Source organism: Emydura macquarii, unplaced genomic scaffold, assembly GCF_026122565.2.
Source record: "Emydura macquarii macquarii isolate MOO-44397 ecotype Brisbane River unplaced genomic scaffold, CSIRO-AGI_Emac_v2 contig_1119, whole genome shotgun sequence".
Taxonomy (NCBI): Eukaryota; Metazoa; Chordata; order Testudines; family Chelidae; genus Emydura; species Emydura macquarii.
The window spans coordinates 10,926,968-10,942,504 of record NW_027131256.1 but is presented as its reverse complement, the minus strand read 5'-3'; the positions used below and the strand labels follow the sequence as shown (position 1 = coordinate 10,942,504).

At 39.8% G+C, this 15,537-nt stretch overlaps 1 protein-coding gene across 1 annotated transcript in view; it reads left to right on the top strand.

Moving 5' to 3' along the window:
* Positions 1–15,537, top strand: part of ABI3BP (ABI family member 3 binding protein) — a 252,722-nt gene that overhangs the window by 57,194 nt on the left and 179,991 nt on the right. The window contains exons 3-4 of the mRNA XM_067546154.1: positions 9,578–9,646; positions 13,242–13,374. Of these exons, the coding sequence (XP_067402255.1) occupies positions 9,578–9,646; positions 13,242–13,374 (202 nt within the window). The remainder of the gene's footprint in view (positions 1–9,577; positions 9,647–13,241; positions 13,375–15,537) is intronic.

Sequence of the window (15,537 nt, the reverse complement as noted above, 5' to 3'; positions counted from 1 at the left end):
CAGTGGTGCTGAATCTGGGCCATAGCTCACAGTGACTTCCATGGTGATGCATGAGGAGTGCAGGCACAATTTGAAAACTCTGAAAAATCTCTCTGTTCATACCAATCAGAGTTATCATCTGTGAAGTCTGAACTTTGTTAAAGTTAAGTGAGTGTTCTTAGGGCACCCTAACAAGAAGGATGATAATTAACATGGACGTAGGACAAGCTGAAACTGAAAAGTTTCAAAAAGATTGTTGATCCATAAAACAAAACAGTAGGAAAATAGAAAACTTAATTTGGCAGTGAACAAAACTTGGCATTTGTCAGAGAGCCATGGAACTTGGTCTCATCTTTCTTTGCTGTTACAAACCTTCACATCACATGGACTGTGTTTATTTAATGTCCAGATGCTACCTTTACTCCTATTTTAATGTTTTAGTACATAAGGTGGCTTGCTAATTTTCTTCTGTTAATTTGAAAATGAAAGTATCCTACATTCAGGACATGTCCTAACTCATGTTTGTTTGTTTTTAATTGATAGAAAGAACTGTACCATTGAACAAATATAAGTAAGACCTTAAGGGAAGATCTGACTATTAGATTTGGCCTTTGTCTTAAGTTTGTGTGCAAAATTTTAATGTTTCAAGGCTCCTAGGTTCCAGAAATTTCTGATGTTTTTCCCAAGGCCGTAAAACACATTGAAGTTATGTAAAAAGATTATATTGTCCCAGAATGAAGAGTGGTTATGCAATTGCCTCTCTTCTGTTGATTCAATAGAAATTTATCATGAATTCTTGAGACAAATAAGCGGCTGTTCAATAATATGGACAAACCTTTATTTCCCTGCTCCTAAGGTTGCATTTTCTAGCATTCTACAAAGGCTGTAGTTTTTCTGATAAGTTTTCAGTTAAACAAGAGCAGAGGGACATACAGCATTTCATGCTCAGCTGCCAAAATAAAGGCTAGTTTGGATCTAACAATTATTGATTGCAAATCAGCTCTGCTTTAAATATCATATTTAACTATTAGGTGTTGGAGTACAAAGTTCTGGTGGATGACTGGCAGATTAAACTATCTCTCACGTTCAATTCCCATCCTAGAAATCTACCATTCTTGGATGTAGGTTCCTGTGTGGTTTAAAAAAAAAAACAAATCTGACTTAAGCTGGATCCTAAACTTAATATGGAAGTACTGTTGTATTGACAAGAGTGGTGTCTTAAGTCCAGTGAAGGCTAAGGGGTCAGATTCTCAGATGAAATAAAATGGCATAGCTCCAATGAAGTTGACTTAGGAGTTACAGATGTTCAGCTCCTCTCAGAATTTGCCTCGACTATACCGAAGATTTCCAAGGTAACTGAACAGACTGTAAATGTGTTATGAATCATTTTCTTGCAAATTTATAGGTATCCTTTATACCTCCCTGTGAGAATGTGGGGTTAAGAAGGCCTTTAGGATTCTTGCTCCTTAGCTGCTTGTTTTTGAGCCATTGTTCTACTGGATTATTTAACTGCAAACCTCATAAAGGGATGTATTGCTATTTTGGTAGAGGATTGTTGTATGTTGATATTCAGTGTGTCCACTTGTTCACCGGCCCATAAATGAATTGGTTGTCTCTGTCCAACAGTTTCCACATCATAAAAAACATCTTAACAATTGCCATCAATATGTATATGTAATGGTTGGGAAATCTATATAAATCTACACTTACCACCAAGAAAACTAAAGTACTCCACCAACAGGCTCCGAATCACCAGGATCCTGCTCTCATAAGTCAGATCAATAAAGAAAATCTGGAGAACGTTGAGCACTTCCTTTATCTCAGCAGCTATCAGTCACAGAAAGCTGACAATGAGGAAATTCACCACTGCCTTCAATGTGCCAGTACAGTTTTCGGACGCTTGAGAAAACATGTCTTTGAAGATTGTTACATCAGGAATCAAACTAAGCATCTCGTGTACTAGGCCGTTGTTATTCCTGCTTTCTTGTATGCTTCCAAAACCTGTTCGAGTACAGTAGATACCTCAAAGTTCTTGAATGATGCCATCAATGGTGCCTCCGAAAGATCTTCTTCATTAAGTGGGGGATGACTGATGCACCAACATCAGTGTTCTCTCCCAAGCCAGACTCTCCAGCATTGAAGCTATGATCATCCACCACCAACTCTATTGAGCTGGTCATGTTCTTTGAATGCCAGAAAATCAACTCCCAAAAAAGAGCATGTTCTCACAACTGAGCTATGACCAACGGTCCAGGGGTGAGTAAAAAAAGCACTTAAAAGACACCCTCAAAGCTCACATAAAGACATGTAATATTGACATAAACTTATGGGAAACTCAAGCCCTCAATCACCCAAGATGGAAAAGTATTTTGAGATCCAATGGAGATAACAGGAAACAGAAAAATGGGAAAGGAAGAAAGAATGTTCTGCAGCCTGATTTAATAATCCAGATCTGCCCCTTCCATTTGGAAACGTCTACCCCAACTGTGACAAGATCTGTGGATTCCGGATCGGTCTCATTAGGTACCTGCAGATCCACCAGCAATAATTTTTTTCCTTTTATTGGACAACAATCATCCTTGAACTCTGAGGGATTGCTGACAATGGTGCCTGTATACAATGTTGATTAGCACTGTACAAATGCATACAAATAAATTAAAATAAACTATGATCCTTCCACCTTGACATATGCAGTAAAATGTTTAGGTCTGCTCCATAAACCTTCCCCCAAGCACATTTCTGAATTATATGTTTTTTTAGTTCAGTTTAGAACAGGATTTTAGTGTTGTGTCTGGACTGCAACATGAACTTTTATTGGCTGATTAAATTGTTTGTTTCATAATCATTAACCTTGATGAGGATGAACATACTAAAATACAGTGTTGACTTAAATTTAGTTTAGTAATTTTGGCTTTAATGTCAGACAACTGGTTCCTAGCCCTGTCCATTATCCCAAAAAAATCCTTTCATTTTTCAAAAATGTTTCCTTTTTAAATAGTGTTATCAGGGAAATGATGAGTTCATTGGAAAATGTGGATGTGCTTTATTCTTCACATGGAGTATACTTGCCAACCTCCATGAAGGGTGAGTGAACAACGCCCAACATAACACATGTTCTGAGAACAGATTTCAAATGTAGAACAAAAATAAATTATAAAACTGACAACTGTTTATAAACATTAGATTTCGTGACCTTTGGTGTGTAGGGCTGGTGGGAGAATTTTATGCTTTTTTTAATAAATCCTGCATTGTGGTATACCACGCCTGTTATGTAATGCTGCATATACTATCTCAAGACTCTGATCTAATCAGATCTCACAAATTAAGCAGTGTGTTTTCTGCTGAGTATCTGGATGGGAGACACCCTGCCCCCACCAGGATTAAGCCAGGTTGCTTCAGAAAATAGCAGAGGGAAAGTGGCAACTATAAACAGCCTGGATAACATATTTTAGGTAGTCTATAGGCATTTTATTAATAACAATACGTGACATGGTGCATTCCAAAGAGCAACATTTGCTCTTCATGAACCAGTACAAAGTAAGGCAAGACTTAAAACCAAATTTGTGGTTGTCAAAGATTCCATGGAACTTTGTGCAAGAATAGAGGGCAATGTGATCTCACACGCACTTGAATATCCAGTAGAGCAGGGGTGTCAAACATACGGCCAGCGAACCTTTTTGATCCAGCCCACGTCCAGCCAGTTTTTTTGAGACGTGCTGCTGCCCAAAGTGAGGGCATTGGCACTTAAAGAGATTTCTCTGCCTACGGCATTGCCGGTTTAAGAGTCCGTGAAATGTCTTAAAGCGTCGATGCCGGATGCAGAGAAATCCCTTAAAGCGGCAGTGCACTCAGTCCAGCAACACGGTCCCCCGTGAAATCCCACCACCGAAAAGGACTGATGCCGCGCCGCCGAAAAGGGGAAGATGGCCCGAATTTTTCGGCGGAGGGTATTGCATGGCCTCTGTGAAGTGCAGTTTCTGAGAATTTGGCCCGTCACCATCGGCGAGTTTGACACCCCAGCAGTAGAGGGTTGAGCTGGGAGAACCAAGTCAAGGTTTTCAAGGTGTTGGGTTTTTAAAATTAGCCCCCTAAATCTGTTTTTAGGCACCTGTACAAAAGTAGCCACATTTTCAAAGATACTGAGTCCCCACAGCTCCCAGGAAAGTTGGGTGCTCACACTTCTGAAAATCAGGCCATTCATTTAGGTTTTGAAATATGCTTGTAAGCCTATTAGACACCCAAGTTGCAAAATGTTGTCCCAAGGAAGTATTGTATTATATAGATAGTCTATGAATGGTTTGAGCAGGATCCTGGAAGTCAGGACTACTGTTCTTTTTCTTGCTCAGACACTAGCTGTGTGATCTTAGGCAAAGTCGGTGAAGTAATATCTTGTATTGGACCAACTTCTATTGGTGAGAGACATAATACTCCTGGGGGAATTCTGCATCAAAAAATAAAAAATCCTGCACACAATATTTTAAAATTCTGCATATTTTATTTGTCAAAATAACACTGTATGATCACACCAGTTTCATATATTTTGGTAATATATTTCAAAATACCTGTCAGCATGTATGTCTGTAACAATGAGAGACCACAGAAAAGATTCAGAATTATTTTTTGACAAATAGATTATTTACTAGGCATATTAATACAGAATTTGAGTAGTAATTAATTAAAACTACAATACAGAAATGTATTTCTTGCACTCATCTGAAGCAGCGCAAAGGCTTGGGGGAATCAGGGAGCTGAGGGAAAGGGAAGTAATTGCTGGGAAGGACCCTGGGTGTGAACCTGGAGAGTTCTTGGGTGTAGATGGGAGAAGTATGGAACAGATTTTTGGGGGTTTTTTGGTGGGAGAGGTGGACTGTAAGGGAGTTGGGGAGCCTCCCTCATGCAGGCTCTGGCTGACCACTAGTTTCTCCCATTCAGTCAGGCACATCTGCCCCATCCCCATGTGTCCCTGCACCTCCACTCAGCCACTCCTCTTCCCCTGTCCCCATATATATTTTCTGCAAGGGGAAAAAACCTGCAGGGGACATGAATTCTGTGTGCACGCGCAGTGCACAAAATCCCCCCTGAAGTAAGACAAGCTTTTGAGGTAAACAGAGCATTTCTTCGGATCTGGGAAACATACTAAGAATTATCTTTCCCAGATCTGAAGAAGAGCTCTGTGTAGCAAAAAGCTTGTCTCTCACCAACAGAAGTTGGTCCAATAAAAGTTTTTGCCTCACCCATCTTGTCTCGCTAATATCCTGGGTTTGACACGGCTACAACAACACTGCATGATCTTAGGCAAGTCATTTAGACTTAAATTGTCAAGTGCCCACTAATTTTGAGCACCCCTGTTTTTGGCTGCCCAATTTGAGAAACCCATGGACTGATTGTCAGAGGGCTTAAGAAGCCCACAGCTCCAGTTGCTTTCAGTGGGAGCCATAGGTGGAAAATCCAGACACTTAATATCTTGAATTGGGCACTAAAAATGTACGGTCTTAATCTCTCTTTTCTGTTTATCCATCTATAAAATTTCATATTAACAATATTTATCTCACAAAGGTGTTGTGGTGTTTGTTTAACTAATGGCTTTGAAGAGCTTTGAGATTGTTAGAAAAAGGCAGCGCCATAACTTTTTTCTCATAATTATAATTTTCAAACGTCAAAAATGGTTTATTTCAAGTTGAGGGATGAATGAAGTTTTGGGTCAGTTCCTGTTTAATTTTCACTATTTTTCTGATTCCTGATTGAGGTTCTGTGTACACTGAAAAGTTATATCAGTTAACTAAAATTGTTTTAAAATCAATCTAGTTAAATCAGTTCAAATTCCTAATACAGATGCTGTTAAACCAGATTAACTTTACTGCATTCAGTTTATTTTTGTTCAGACACAGTCTGAGCCCATTTAAAAGCAAGCATTAAACTAGTTTAAGTACATTTATGTTACAGATTTCCACCTATTTAACTATATTGATCTAATTCAATTTAAAATCCATGCAACTTTTCTAATATAGATAAGGCCTCAGATGTGGTATGCCAAGACTCTGCCTCTGCCCCCCTTTTTTAAAACACGCTTTTTCCCTGGCCATTTCTTTATGTACTTATGTAGAATACAATGAGATTTCTTCTCTGTAGTTTTGTTTAATTGCAGTACAACTTTGTAATGCACAATGATTTTTGGGGCCTATGGCAGTTGGACTGCAGGATCCACCACAAGGGACAAATTTGACCCATTGCATCTTACAGTAGCACAATGAACTTTATGAGGATACCCATATTTAAAATCATAGGTAAAACAGTCCAGATCATTTTTCTGGGGGCCAAATTCTGTACTCAGATATGCGTATCCAGCTCCCATGATTTCTGTTAGACATATATGACTGGCTCTCTGGATGTGGGGAAAGCAGTGGACGTGATATACCTTGACTTTAGCAAAGCTTTTGATATAGTCTCCCACAGTATTCTTATCAGCGAGTTAAAGTAGTATGGGTTGGATGAAAGGACTATAAAATGGATAGAGAGCTGGCTAGATCATCGGGCTCAACGGTTAGTGATCAATGGCTCGATGTCTAGCTGGCAGCCGGTAACAAGTGGAGTGCCCCAGGGGTTGGTTCTGGGGCTGGTTTTGTTTAGCATCTTCATTAATGATATGAGGATGGAGTAGATTGCACCCTCAGCAAGTTTGCAGATGACACTAAGCTAGGGGGAGTGGTAGATACCCTGGATGGTAGGAATAGGATACAGAGTGACCTGGACAAATTAGAGGATTGGGCCAAAATAAATCTGATGAGGTTCAACAAGGACAAATGTAGAGTCCTGCACTTAGGACGGAAGAATCCCATGCACAGCTACAGACTGGGGACTGACGGACTAGGCAGCAGTTCTGCAGAAAAGGACCTGGGGATTACAGTGGATAAGAAGCTGGATATGAGTCAGCAATGTACCCTGGTTGCCAAGAAGGCTAATAGCATATTGGGCTGCATTAGTAGGAGCATTGCCAGCAGATCGAGGGAAGTGATTATTCCCCTCTATTCGGCATTGGTGAGGCCGCATTTGGAGTATTGTGTCCAATTTTGGGCCCCCCACTACAAAAAGGATATGGACAAGTTGGAGAGAGTCCAATGGAGGGCAACAAAAATGATTAGGGAGCTGGAGCACAAGACTTATGAGGAGTGGCTGAGGGAACTAGGCTTGTTTTGTCTGCAAAAGAGAAGAATGAGGGGAGATTTGATAGCAGCATTTAACTACCTGTAAGGAGGTTCCAGGGAGGATGGAGCTAGGCTGTTCTCAATGGTAGTAGATCACAGAACAAGGAGCAACAGTCTCAAGTTGCAGTGGGGGAGGTCTAGGTTGGATATTAGGAAAAAGTTTTTCACTAGGAGGGTGGTGAAGCACTGGAGTGAGTTACCTAGGAAGGTGGTGGAATCTCCATCTTTAGAAGTTTTTAAGCTGCGACTTGACAAAGCCCTGTCTGGGATGATTTAGCTGAGGTTAGTCCTGCTTTGAGCAGGGGGTTGGACTAGATGACCTTCTGAGGTCCCTTCCAACTCTAATATTCTCTGATTCTATGAGAGCAGAAATGAGCCTGAAATATTTAAAAGGAGTAGAAAGATTGGTTTGTCTGATCTCTGATGTCTCAGGAATAAGGAAAATCTCTGTTTTCCTTCCTTTTTCTGAAGATAATAGTTTCCCAAAACTATAAAACGCTCTTCCCCTCTGAACACTGTTTTAATCAAACATCTTCTTATTCTAAGCTGTGGGGGTGAAGTTATCTGGCTTTCATTGCCAGAAACATCATTTGAACTGCAGCCTCTCGCAACGTGAGTTTGTGCTCTTCTAGGGAGCATCAAACATACTGAGAATTTGTTAGCCTATGTATAAAAATTAACAGCAAAGCTTGATTTTGTTTGATTTGCTTCATATCATTGTTTCCTATGAAGGGTAGTATTGCCAAAGAATTTACAAGCTGGTTCTCAATAAATCCAGCCAGCCAATAAATGCCTCTGATGCTTGAAAACAGCTGTAGTTATGATTTGCAACTCCAGCTTTATGAAAACTTAATGCTGCTCTAGCAGGGTTTAAAAACAAAATTCTCATCTGTTTGAAAAACCCTTTGATTTTATTAAGTGGGCTGATAGCTATGAGATTTGTTCTGTTGTTATTTAAATGTTGCACCTTTAGCTTTTATAACAGAATGAATATAAGTTGCACTGTATATTCAAATAAATGAATACATTAGTGGAGTTAAGGTTGAGGCTACGTATCTTTCACTTACAGATAAAATTTTGATGAGAACTTTGTAGTTTTCTTAAATAAATAAATAACAGACAACCAGGATACTGAGTGTTAAAATTAAATGTAAATAAATGTAAACATTTGAAAGTATGTCAAATACCCATTTGGCTGGCAAGAAAATTGCTAGCTATAGCTCAGCTGTCACATAAAAATATTATTTGTATTATAATAGTATCCAAAGATCTTAATAAAGATCAGTGTCTGTTGTGCTACACACTATGCTAACACATAAGACACACTCCTGGCTCATCATAACACTACTTGCATTTATCTAGTGCATTTATCCAAAGTTATCAAAGCATTTAGCAATTTAATTAAACCTCATAATATCCCTTTGAGAGGAATTTAATTTTACAGAGAAGGAAACTGAGGCACATGCCAAAATATTTGCTCAAAGTCCAAAATCAGTTAGTGGCAGAGTGGGGAATAAAATCAAGCACATCTGACTCCCACTTCTTTGCAGTAGCCACTAGATCATGCAAGTATAAAATGATTAAATAGAAATCTATGTGCTTATACTCTGATTTAGCTAAAGTGGTATAAACTAAACTGGAAAAAGGCACTCTTACTCTGGAATAAGTTTGTTCTTATGGGGACTTACACCGGAATGACTATAGCAGTATAATTTTACCTGTATAGCTATGCAGGGGAATTTCACCAAGTAAACAAGCCTTGAGCCACAGTGGCTTCCATCCCCTATTTAGCCCTTACATGTATGTGACTAAGATTCCTAGGGTGGGGGAGCTTTCAAGGTAACCTGTGAAAGGCCTCTGCCCCAGGAAACTCCCCATCTGTAGCAACAGTAGTCATCACATCCTCAGCCTCTTGGCATCTTAATGAATATCTTCACTCAGAATCCTTTGGATTCTATCCTCTGCTCTATTGTCTGTGCTCCATCCTGCTGCTTCCCTTTCTGTCATAGCCTCTTCCTCTTCCTTCTTGCTTCCCCCCGCCTGCTGCACTGTAGTAGTGCTACACGTGATTTGCTTAGAGTAGCTCAAGACTTTGTATTTGTATCCCATCACCTAGTACCCTGCTTCCTCTCTGTTTTGGAATGTCTCATTTAGGTTGTAAAATTTTTTCATGAAGAGACGTGCTTTTTGGTTTTTTTAAATCTCTTTGATAGTGTCTAGAATGTTTCTGGATTGTCAGTGAATAAATCATAAGGTAAATCTACCCATAGCCTGGAATAAAGTCCAAAAAGTGTTACATGTTAATTGACTATTCCACTATTCATCAGGAATAATAAATTGATCATTTTTAAAAACAAATTGTGAATTTAAACTAATTACTAAATTGTTATTTCCAGATGCAGAGCCAAGGTACTTGATTACAGTGCGACCTGCACCCGTTCCAAATCACAAGAAAACCTGCTCAGGTACTGTAACATTACCACATCTTTTGATATGCAATCAGATATGGTTTTTATTTAGTTTGTCTGACAAAACAAAATCTTCAGATGTGGGTGATCCCAGTCCCACATTTGTGTGTTTAAAATAAAAATGTAGGCATGTACATCTAGGCAGTATTCACTCATGGATGTTCTGATTAAGAAAGCTGGTTGTAGTTCTCAGAGATCCTTCTTTAAAATAGGTTCTCACTATGAAAACTGAGATTTAACATATTTAATTTCCTTTTTCTAGAATATGGGGATCAAAAGTGCACATGAAAAGTTGTCCTAGCTAGTGGAATGTTGATGCACAATTATAAACAATGAATTCTGTCTTGAAATGTACTGATTTATAGTCTTTGCAATTCTTGGGTTTGGGTTGGATAGGAGATTAATGTTTTGTAATCTTTTCAAAATGCCAATTAGGAATCTTTCTCCCTTAGAAATTTTAATGCACTCCATTGATACACCCTTCCATTGAAGGATCTTTATATATATTATTGGAGATTCTAGAGAAGCACTAACTTCACCAATACTCAATGCTGAAGGGAGAGGACAGTCTTCTGGCTAAAGCAGCAGATCTGCTAAGAAGGAGATCGGAGTTCTATTTCTGGCCTCTGCTACAGACTTCCTGTATGACCTTTAACAAGTAATTTAAGCTTTCAGTACTTTAGTTCCTCATCTTAATATGAAGATAACTCTCTGCTTCACAGGGGTGTGATGAAGAATAATTAATTAATGTTTTTAAGTACTTGAGATCTTCAAATGGAACTTGTTTAATCATCTGTATTTTGGGAGTGGAGGCCTGATCTCTTTGCCAGGGTCCTTGCAGGCATGAAGCAATATTTTTCTCCATTAGATGTACATAGAAAATATTTGATAACAGATTGCTATTTAACAACTATTCAGGTACAGCATTTAAAAGAACAAACAAACTGCCTAAAGCCTCAGTTTAGGATTATTAATTTTAATAGCTGCTTCAGTCATGGGGAATTTTAATTGGATCTTTCCTACTAGAGATGGGCCTGAACCAAGATACAAACACTGCTAAGTATGCATAACTTTGGATCCTGCCAAACTTTGCAGCTGACCTCTTTTTCTATAATAGGCTAGGCCACAACTCCCAATGCAAGCAGTCTTGGGGAAACTGAGTTCTGAAACTTGCATTCTCTCATACTTACATCATCACTACATAACTTAAATTAACACTGTCACACTCAGCAATGACACAATCAAATGCTTTTTAACTAGGGTTGCGAGAACTAATTTAGATAAAATAGCATCCTCGAACTTCAAGCCTTATTCCTTGTCTATTTGTTGTAAAAGCTTTGTTTATTTGACAGACAGCAATTAAAGACATTCCCTGCTCTTAAAAGACAGATGCAGAAAGGACTAGATGTACTGGCAGACAGTAAGGAAAGGTGGGGTTAATTTAGACATTCTCCCGCCACCCCCCTTCAAGTGTTAAGTTGAAGAAGGCATTGGACTGATGTGAGTTAGTGCTTGTGGACCTCATGAAAGAAGTGAGTCTTTATGATGGGTCACATGGTCTCTTGCACATTTGTGACACTGCATACCAGACTTCATCTCGAATGCTTGCAGGATTGGCTGAATCTAGTCTGCACGCTTGTAAAGCTGGAGTCCAACTTTGCAGAGCTCAAAGAGAAATTATAATTACTTTAGAGGTTCAAAGGTTTAGAAACCTCTAAGAATGATCTAAAATTGCTTTTCTATTAATTAAAATGTCTCCGTTTCAAGATATAACAAGGCTGCTCTTTAGTATATAATAAATTAATATTTAAAACTTAATTTTATATATAACACAGCAGTTGCAGATGAGACATGGGCTTTTCTGTTCTTATATTTGCAGGTTCATGTGACCCTTGGTTCCCCAGAAAGTAAATTTAGAAAGTGACTTCACTGTAGACAGGATACGTGTCAAAGAGCTTGACAAATAAATGAACTATTTTAAAAAACCCACCCCCACACCCCTCCTCTCCCCACACACACACAACCCTATAAGAAAACAGAGAGAGTGGGGAATCTAGCCTACACGCCAGGCAAATGTTTGGAGTTTTGCCTTTCTTTTTTAAATGTTGTACATTCCACAGTACATTCCATCACAGCACACTTCTAAATGGAAAAAAAAAACCCACTTTTTAATCTGTGAAAATGCTACTAATCAGTGTTGTGTAAAACACAGGTACTGCATGGTTTTCCAACTACCCACAAACTGCTTGGAAAAGCAAATCTCACTTCCTTACAGACTTGCTGGTCAAAGAGCACAAAACCACTTCTTAATTCTTTGGAGGTATCATTGATAAAGAGGTGAGGAACTCCTCCCAATGGCTGAATAGCACTTCCAAAGTAGAGATCAAGAGGCATGAACAGAGAACTGAACCAAGGATTGCTCCAGGCAATGCAGAACACTACCATCTAAATCACTGCACTAGCCTTAGGCATTAGCTTTTCAAACTTTATTTAAAAGTTCTTCTTCATTTAGAGCAGAGGTTCCCAACCTTTGTTTTGATGCGCCCTTCTTCTCCATGGGAGTCGTCACATAACAACCCTGTTTCCCCCCCCCATCAAGGGCAGAAAGTGATTCACTGAGGGTAGCAGGCAGCTTGTGCGTGGGGCAGCAGCAGAACCTGGCTAGCTCCATGCCCTCAGGAGCCCATGGAGGTACAGAGTGGAGCAGACTAGAGTTCCTTGCCTTCCTCCTCCCCTGCCAGAACCTCTTACTCCTGCATGCTTCAGAGTGTTTAAAATACATAGGGCTGCAGCTGGCCAGGTGTCTGGGCTAGATCAGGCAGTGGTGGGGAGAGCATGCAGGTAGTCCCCAGCAATCAGGGAGGAGAAGAGGGGGAGAGCAGCAAGCTGGTGCTGGGGTGGGGCAGTGCTGCACTCCTTCACCCCTCCCTGACCACCTCCCTGCATGCTCTCCCTGCTACTGCCCTGGCCAGGTCTGGCCAGCTGGCAGACTACAGCCCCTTGCCCCTCTGATAACCTTATTGTGCCCCCCAAAGGGGCACGCATGCCCCACAGTTTGGGAACCTCTGATCTTAAAGGGATATTTGCACCACTGTTGTTCAGAGCAAAGCTAAATTGCAAGTACTGTGTAAGAAGTGAGGGGTTAGGTTAACTGCATGGTGAGGGATGGGTCTCACCAGACTGAGGCACCACTTGAGACCTGTGAACAATTTTAAGTGAAATAAATGTGTAGGTTTTGTTGTATTTCAGTCCTGGTGAAAAGTACTGCAGTCAACATTAAATTGACACTGGGCATAACTCATCACTACTGATCATCCCTTCTAGGGAGATATAGAACACTATATTCCCTTGGAAATTTAATCTCCTTTCTCATAACTAAAGAGAAGTGTGTGTATGTCTGTGTGTGAGTGTGGTGAGGGGGATGATCCCTTCAAGTCAGGATTGAATTCACTTGCATTATACCTTCTCTTTGACTTTAGAGGAGAAATTAAATCTTAATTTCTTTCATTCTCTTAACCAGCCACAAATATTTTCCCCTAAATAGAGAAAAAACCGAAGTGTAAGTAGAATTGTCTGTATGTTTCTTATACAGGTAAGACCAAGACACACAAGCCTCTGCAGCTGGTGATTGGCACTTTGACTCCAACCTCTGTCTTCCTCTCCTGGGGTATACTAGTCAATCCACAGCATGACTGGACTGCAACGAGTAGCTGTGCTAGTGACAGGTAATACACCAAAAAACAGGTGAAGTGAAAATAATGCAATGTTTTGTTAACATTTAAAAGAAAAGGGTGTGAAGGAAAGTGGCTGACAAGATTCTACCAAGGGCATTAATTACATCATTGAAGCAAGGGTTCTTTTCTGTATGTATAAAACAGCAATTAGCAAGCACTTACTTGCCTAAGGTTCTGATTTAGGCAGTTGTTTACGTGCCAAAGTGCTAATCTTGTGATTTCACTGTAGGTCCTTTGTGTTGTAGAGCCACTGGGCCTGGATCTTATCTCAGTTACACTGGTAAAAATCAGGAGTAACTCTACTGAAGTCAATGGATATAGGGTGGTGTAAAACTGGTCAAGTGAGTAAGATAAGTCTTCAGTTGAAGGGCTGATGGAAGAAAGAACAAATCAGTCTGCTTGTAATTATACTTGATTTTTGTTTCCTGTATTTGATCTTTTGAATTTTATTATTATTTTGTTTTAATTATTTTAATTTTATTTATTATTTTGAATTTTATTTTTATTTATATTGCAGTCTATATAGAAGCCATGAATGATTAGAGTGATACCTATGTCTCAAAAAAAGTCTTTTGCTTTATGAAATTTTGTTTTTCTGTGCCAGTTACTTAAGTGAGAGAGTCAGCAGCTCAGAAAGGCCTGGCATGTTCACAAGGTGGAATTTCTAGAGAGGTCAGAGAGTTCACTAAGTTTGTCAACTGAGTATGCCATTAAGTTGTAAGCAACGCTCAGCAAATGAATAAAGTTCATTCATTGGTTTTCTTGAGGGTATGAAAATGTATGCTTCTTCCATGCTACCAGAAGCCTCCACGGAGCCTGGTAAGTTTCTCGCTCCACTATGATGTTTGTTAATATAGGAATGAGAAGGATTTCCATTCTATGAACCAATGTAAAAGTTATTAGAAGCCCCAGCTAGTATCTGCTAATGGTGGACTGTGTCCCAGCAGCGTGGCTTCCTACCACCTCCTCACCTTCTACCACAGTGAGTTTTAAATAGTGACTAGGAAGGACAGGCAGTAAAAGCTCCTTGAAAGTGATTTCTTTACTGGAAAAGTGCAGAGTTTTGTTAGGGTATTCTTGTTTCTTAAAAATAATAACCTTACCCTGCCATACCAATAAGTATGCCAGTCTGTAACTACTCGGTGGTGTAAAGAGCCGCCTGGAAACTGAACTAAAGGAGTGGGGGGGAGAGGTGGGAAATATGCCATGGGAGACAAAATAATTTGTCCCAGATTTGACTGGGGTGTGAAAAGGTGTCCAGAAATGTTCTAGGGTGGAAGGATGGGATATTAGGGGGATGGATATGGAGCTTTGTGTGTTTGTTTGTATGTAGTCATAACTAGCTAAGCCATGTGGAAGCTAACTCAGCATCCTGTTGATTCCCTGATGAATTCTGACCTAATCCCAGGTGCTGATAGCTGCAAACTTTTCCTGAAACAGGATCTCCAGATAGGTAATCACATTGCAGAAGGGCATATTTTCCAGAGCCACCTTGGTAACTGACTAGCCCGCTCCATTCATAAATGTGCTCTTCAGTCACTATATGTTTGATTACTTTGGTTGCATACACTGCACGTTTCCCACTGCCAGTTCAGAATAACATCTCCTTTTGCCAGTCGGGCACTACATGAACAGTTACATCCTCCAAAATGTGGAAGGTCTGACATAATAGAAGAAGTCGTTTTTGTAGCAAGACCACTTGCATCTCTCTAATCCTCTCCACTCCCACCCCCAAACCAAATAGCTGTGCAGAAAACAAAGAACAACTTTGAATTTGTAACTTACCGTCGTCTCTGATCTTCTTTCATTGTGATTCACCAGGCTATGTCCAGGGAGCTTCTGTGGTCTGAAGCAAGTTTCTGTCTTGCACATGGCTGACCTGTTTGTGTTTGTTCATGCACTTTCCTCCCCCTCCATCTCCCTTTCAAGGCTCTGTTGTTAGTGTTGTTCCTGGTGTGGTAATGGCAGCTGACCTGCCTGGCAGGGTGTGAATGTTGTACTTTTCTAATACATGTTTATAAATAATTTTTGTGTCATCAAGAAAGTTTACTGCTATCACTGCATCATATCATACAATGTGTATTTAAAAAATAAAGGTAAACACATGATCAGGGACAATTAGGAATTAATAAGCAAACACTATGCCTCTGTACA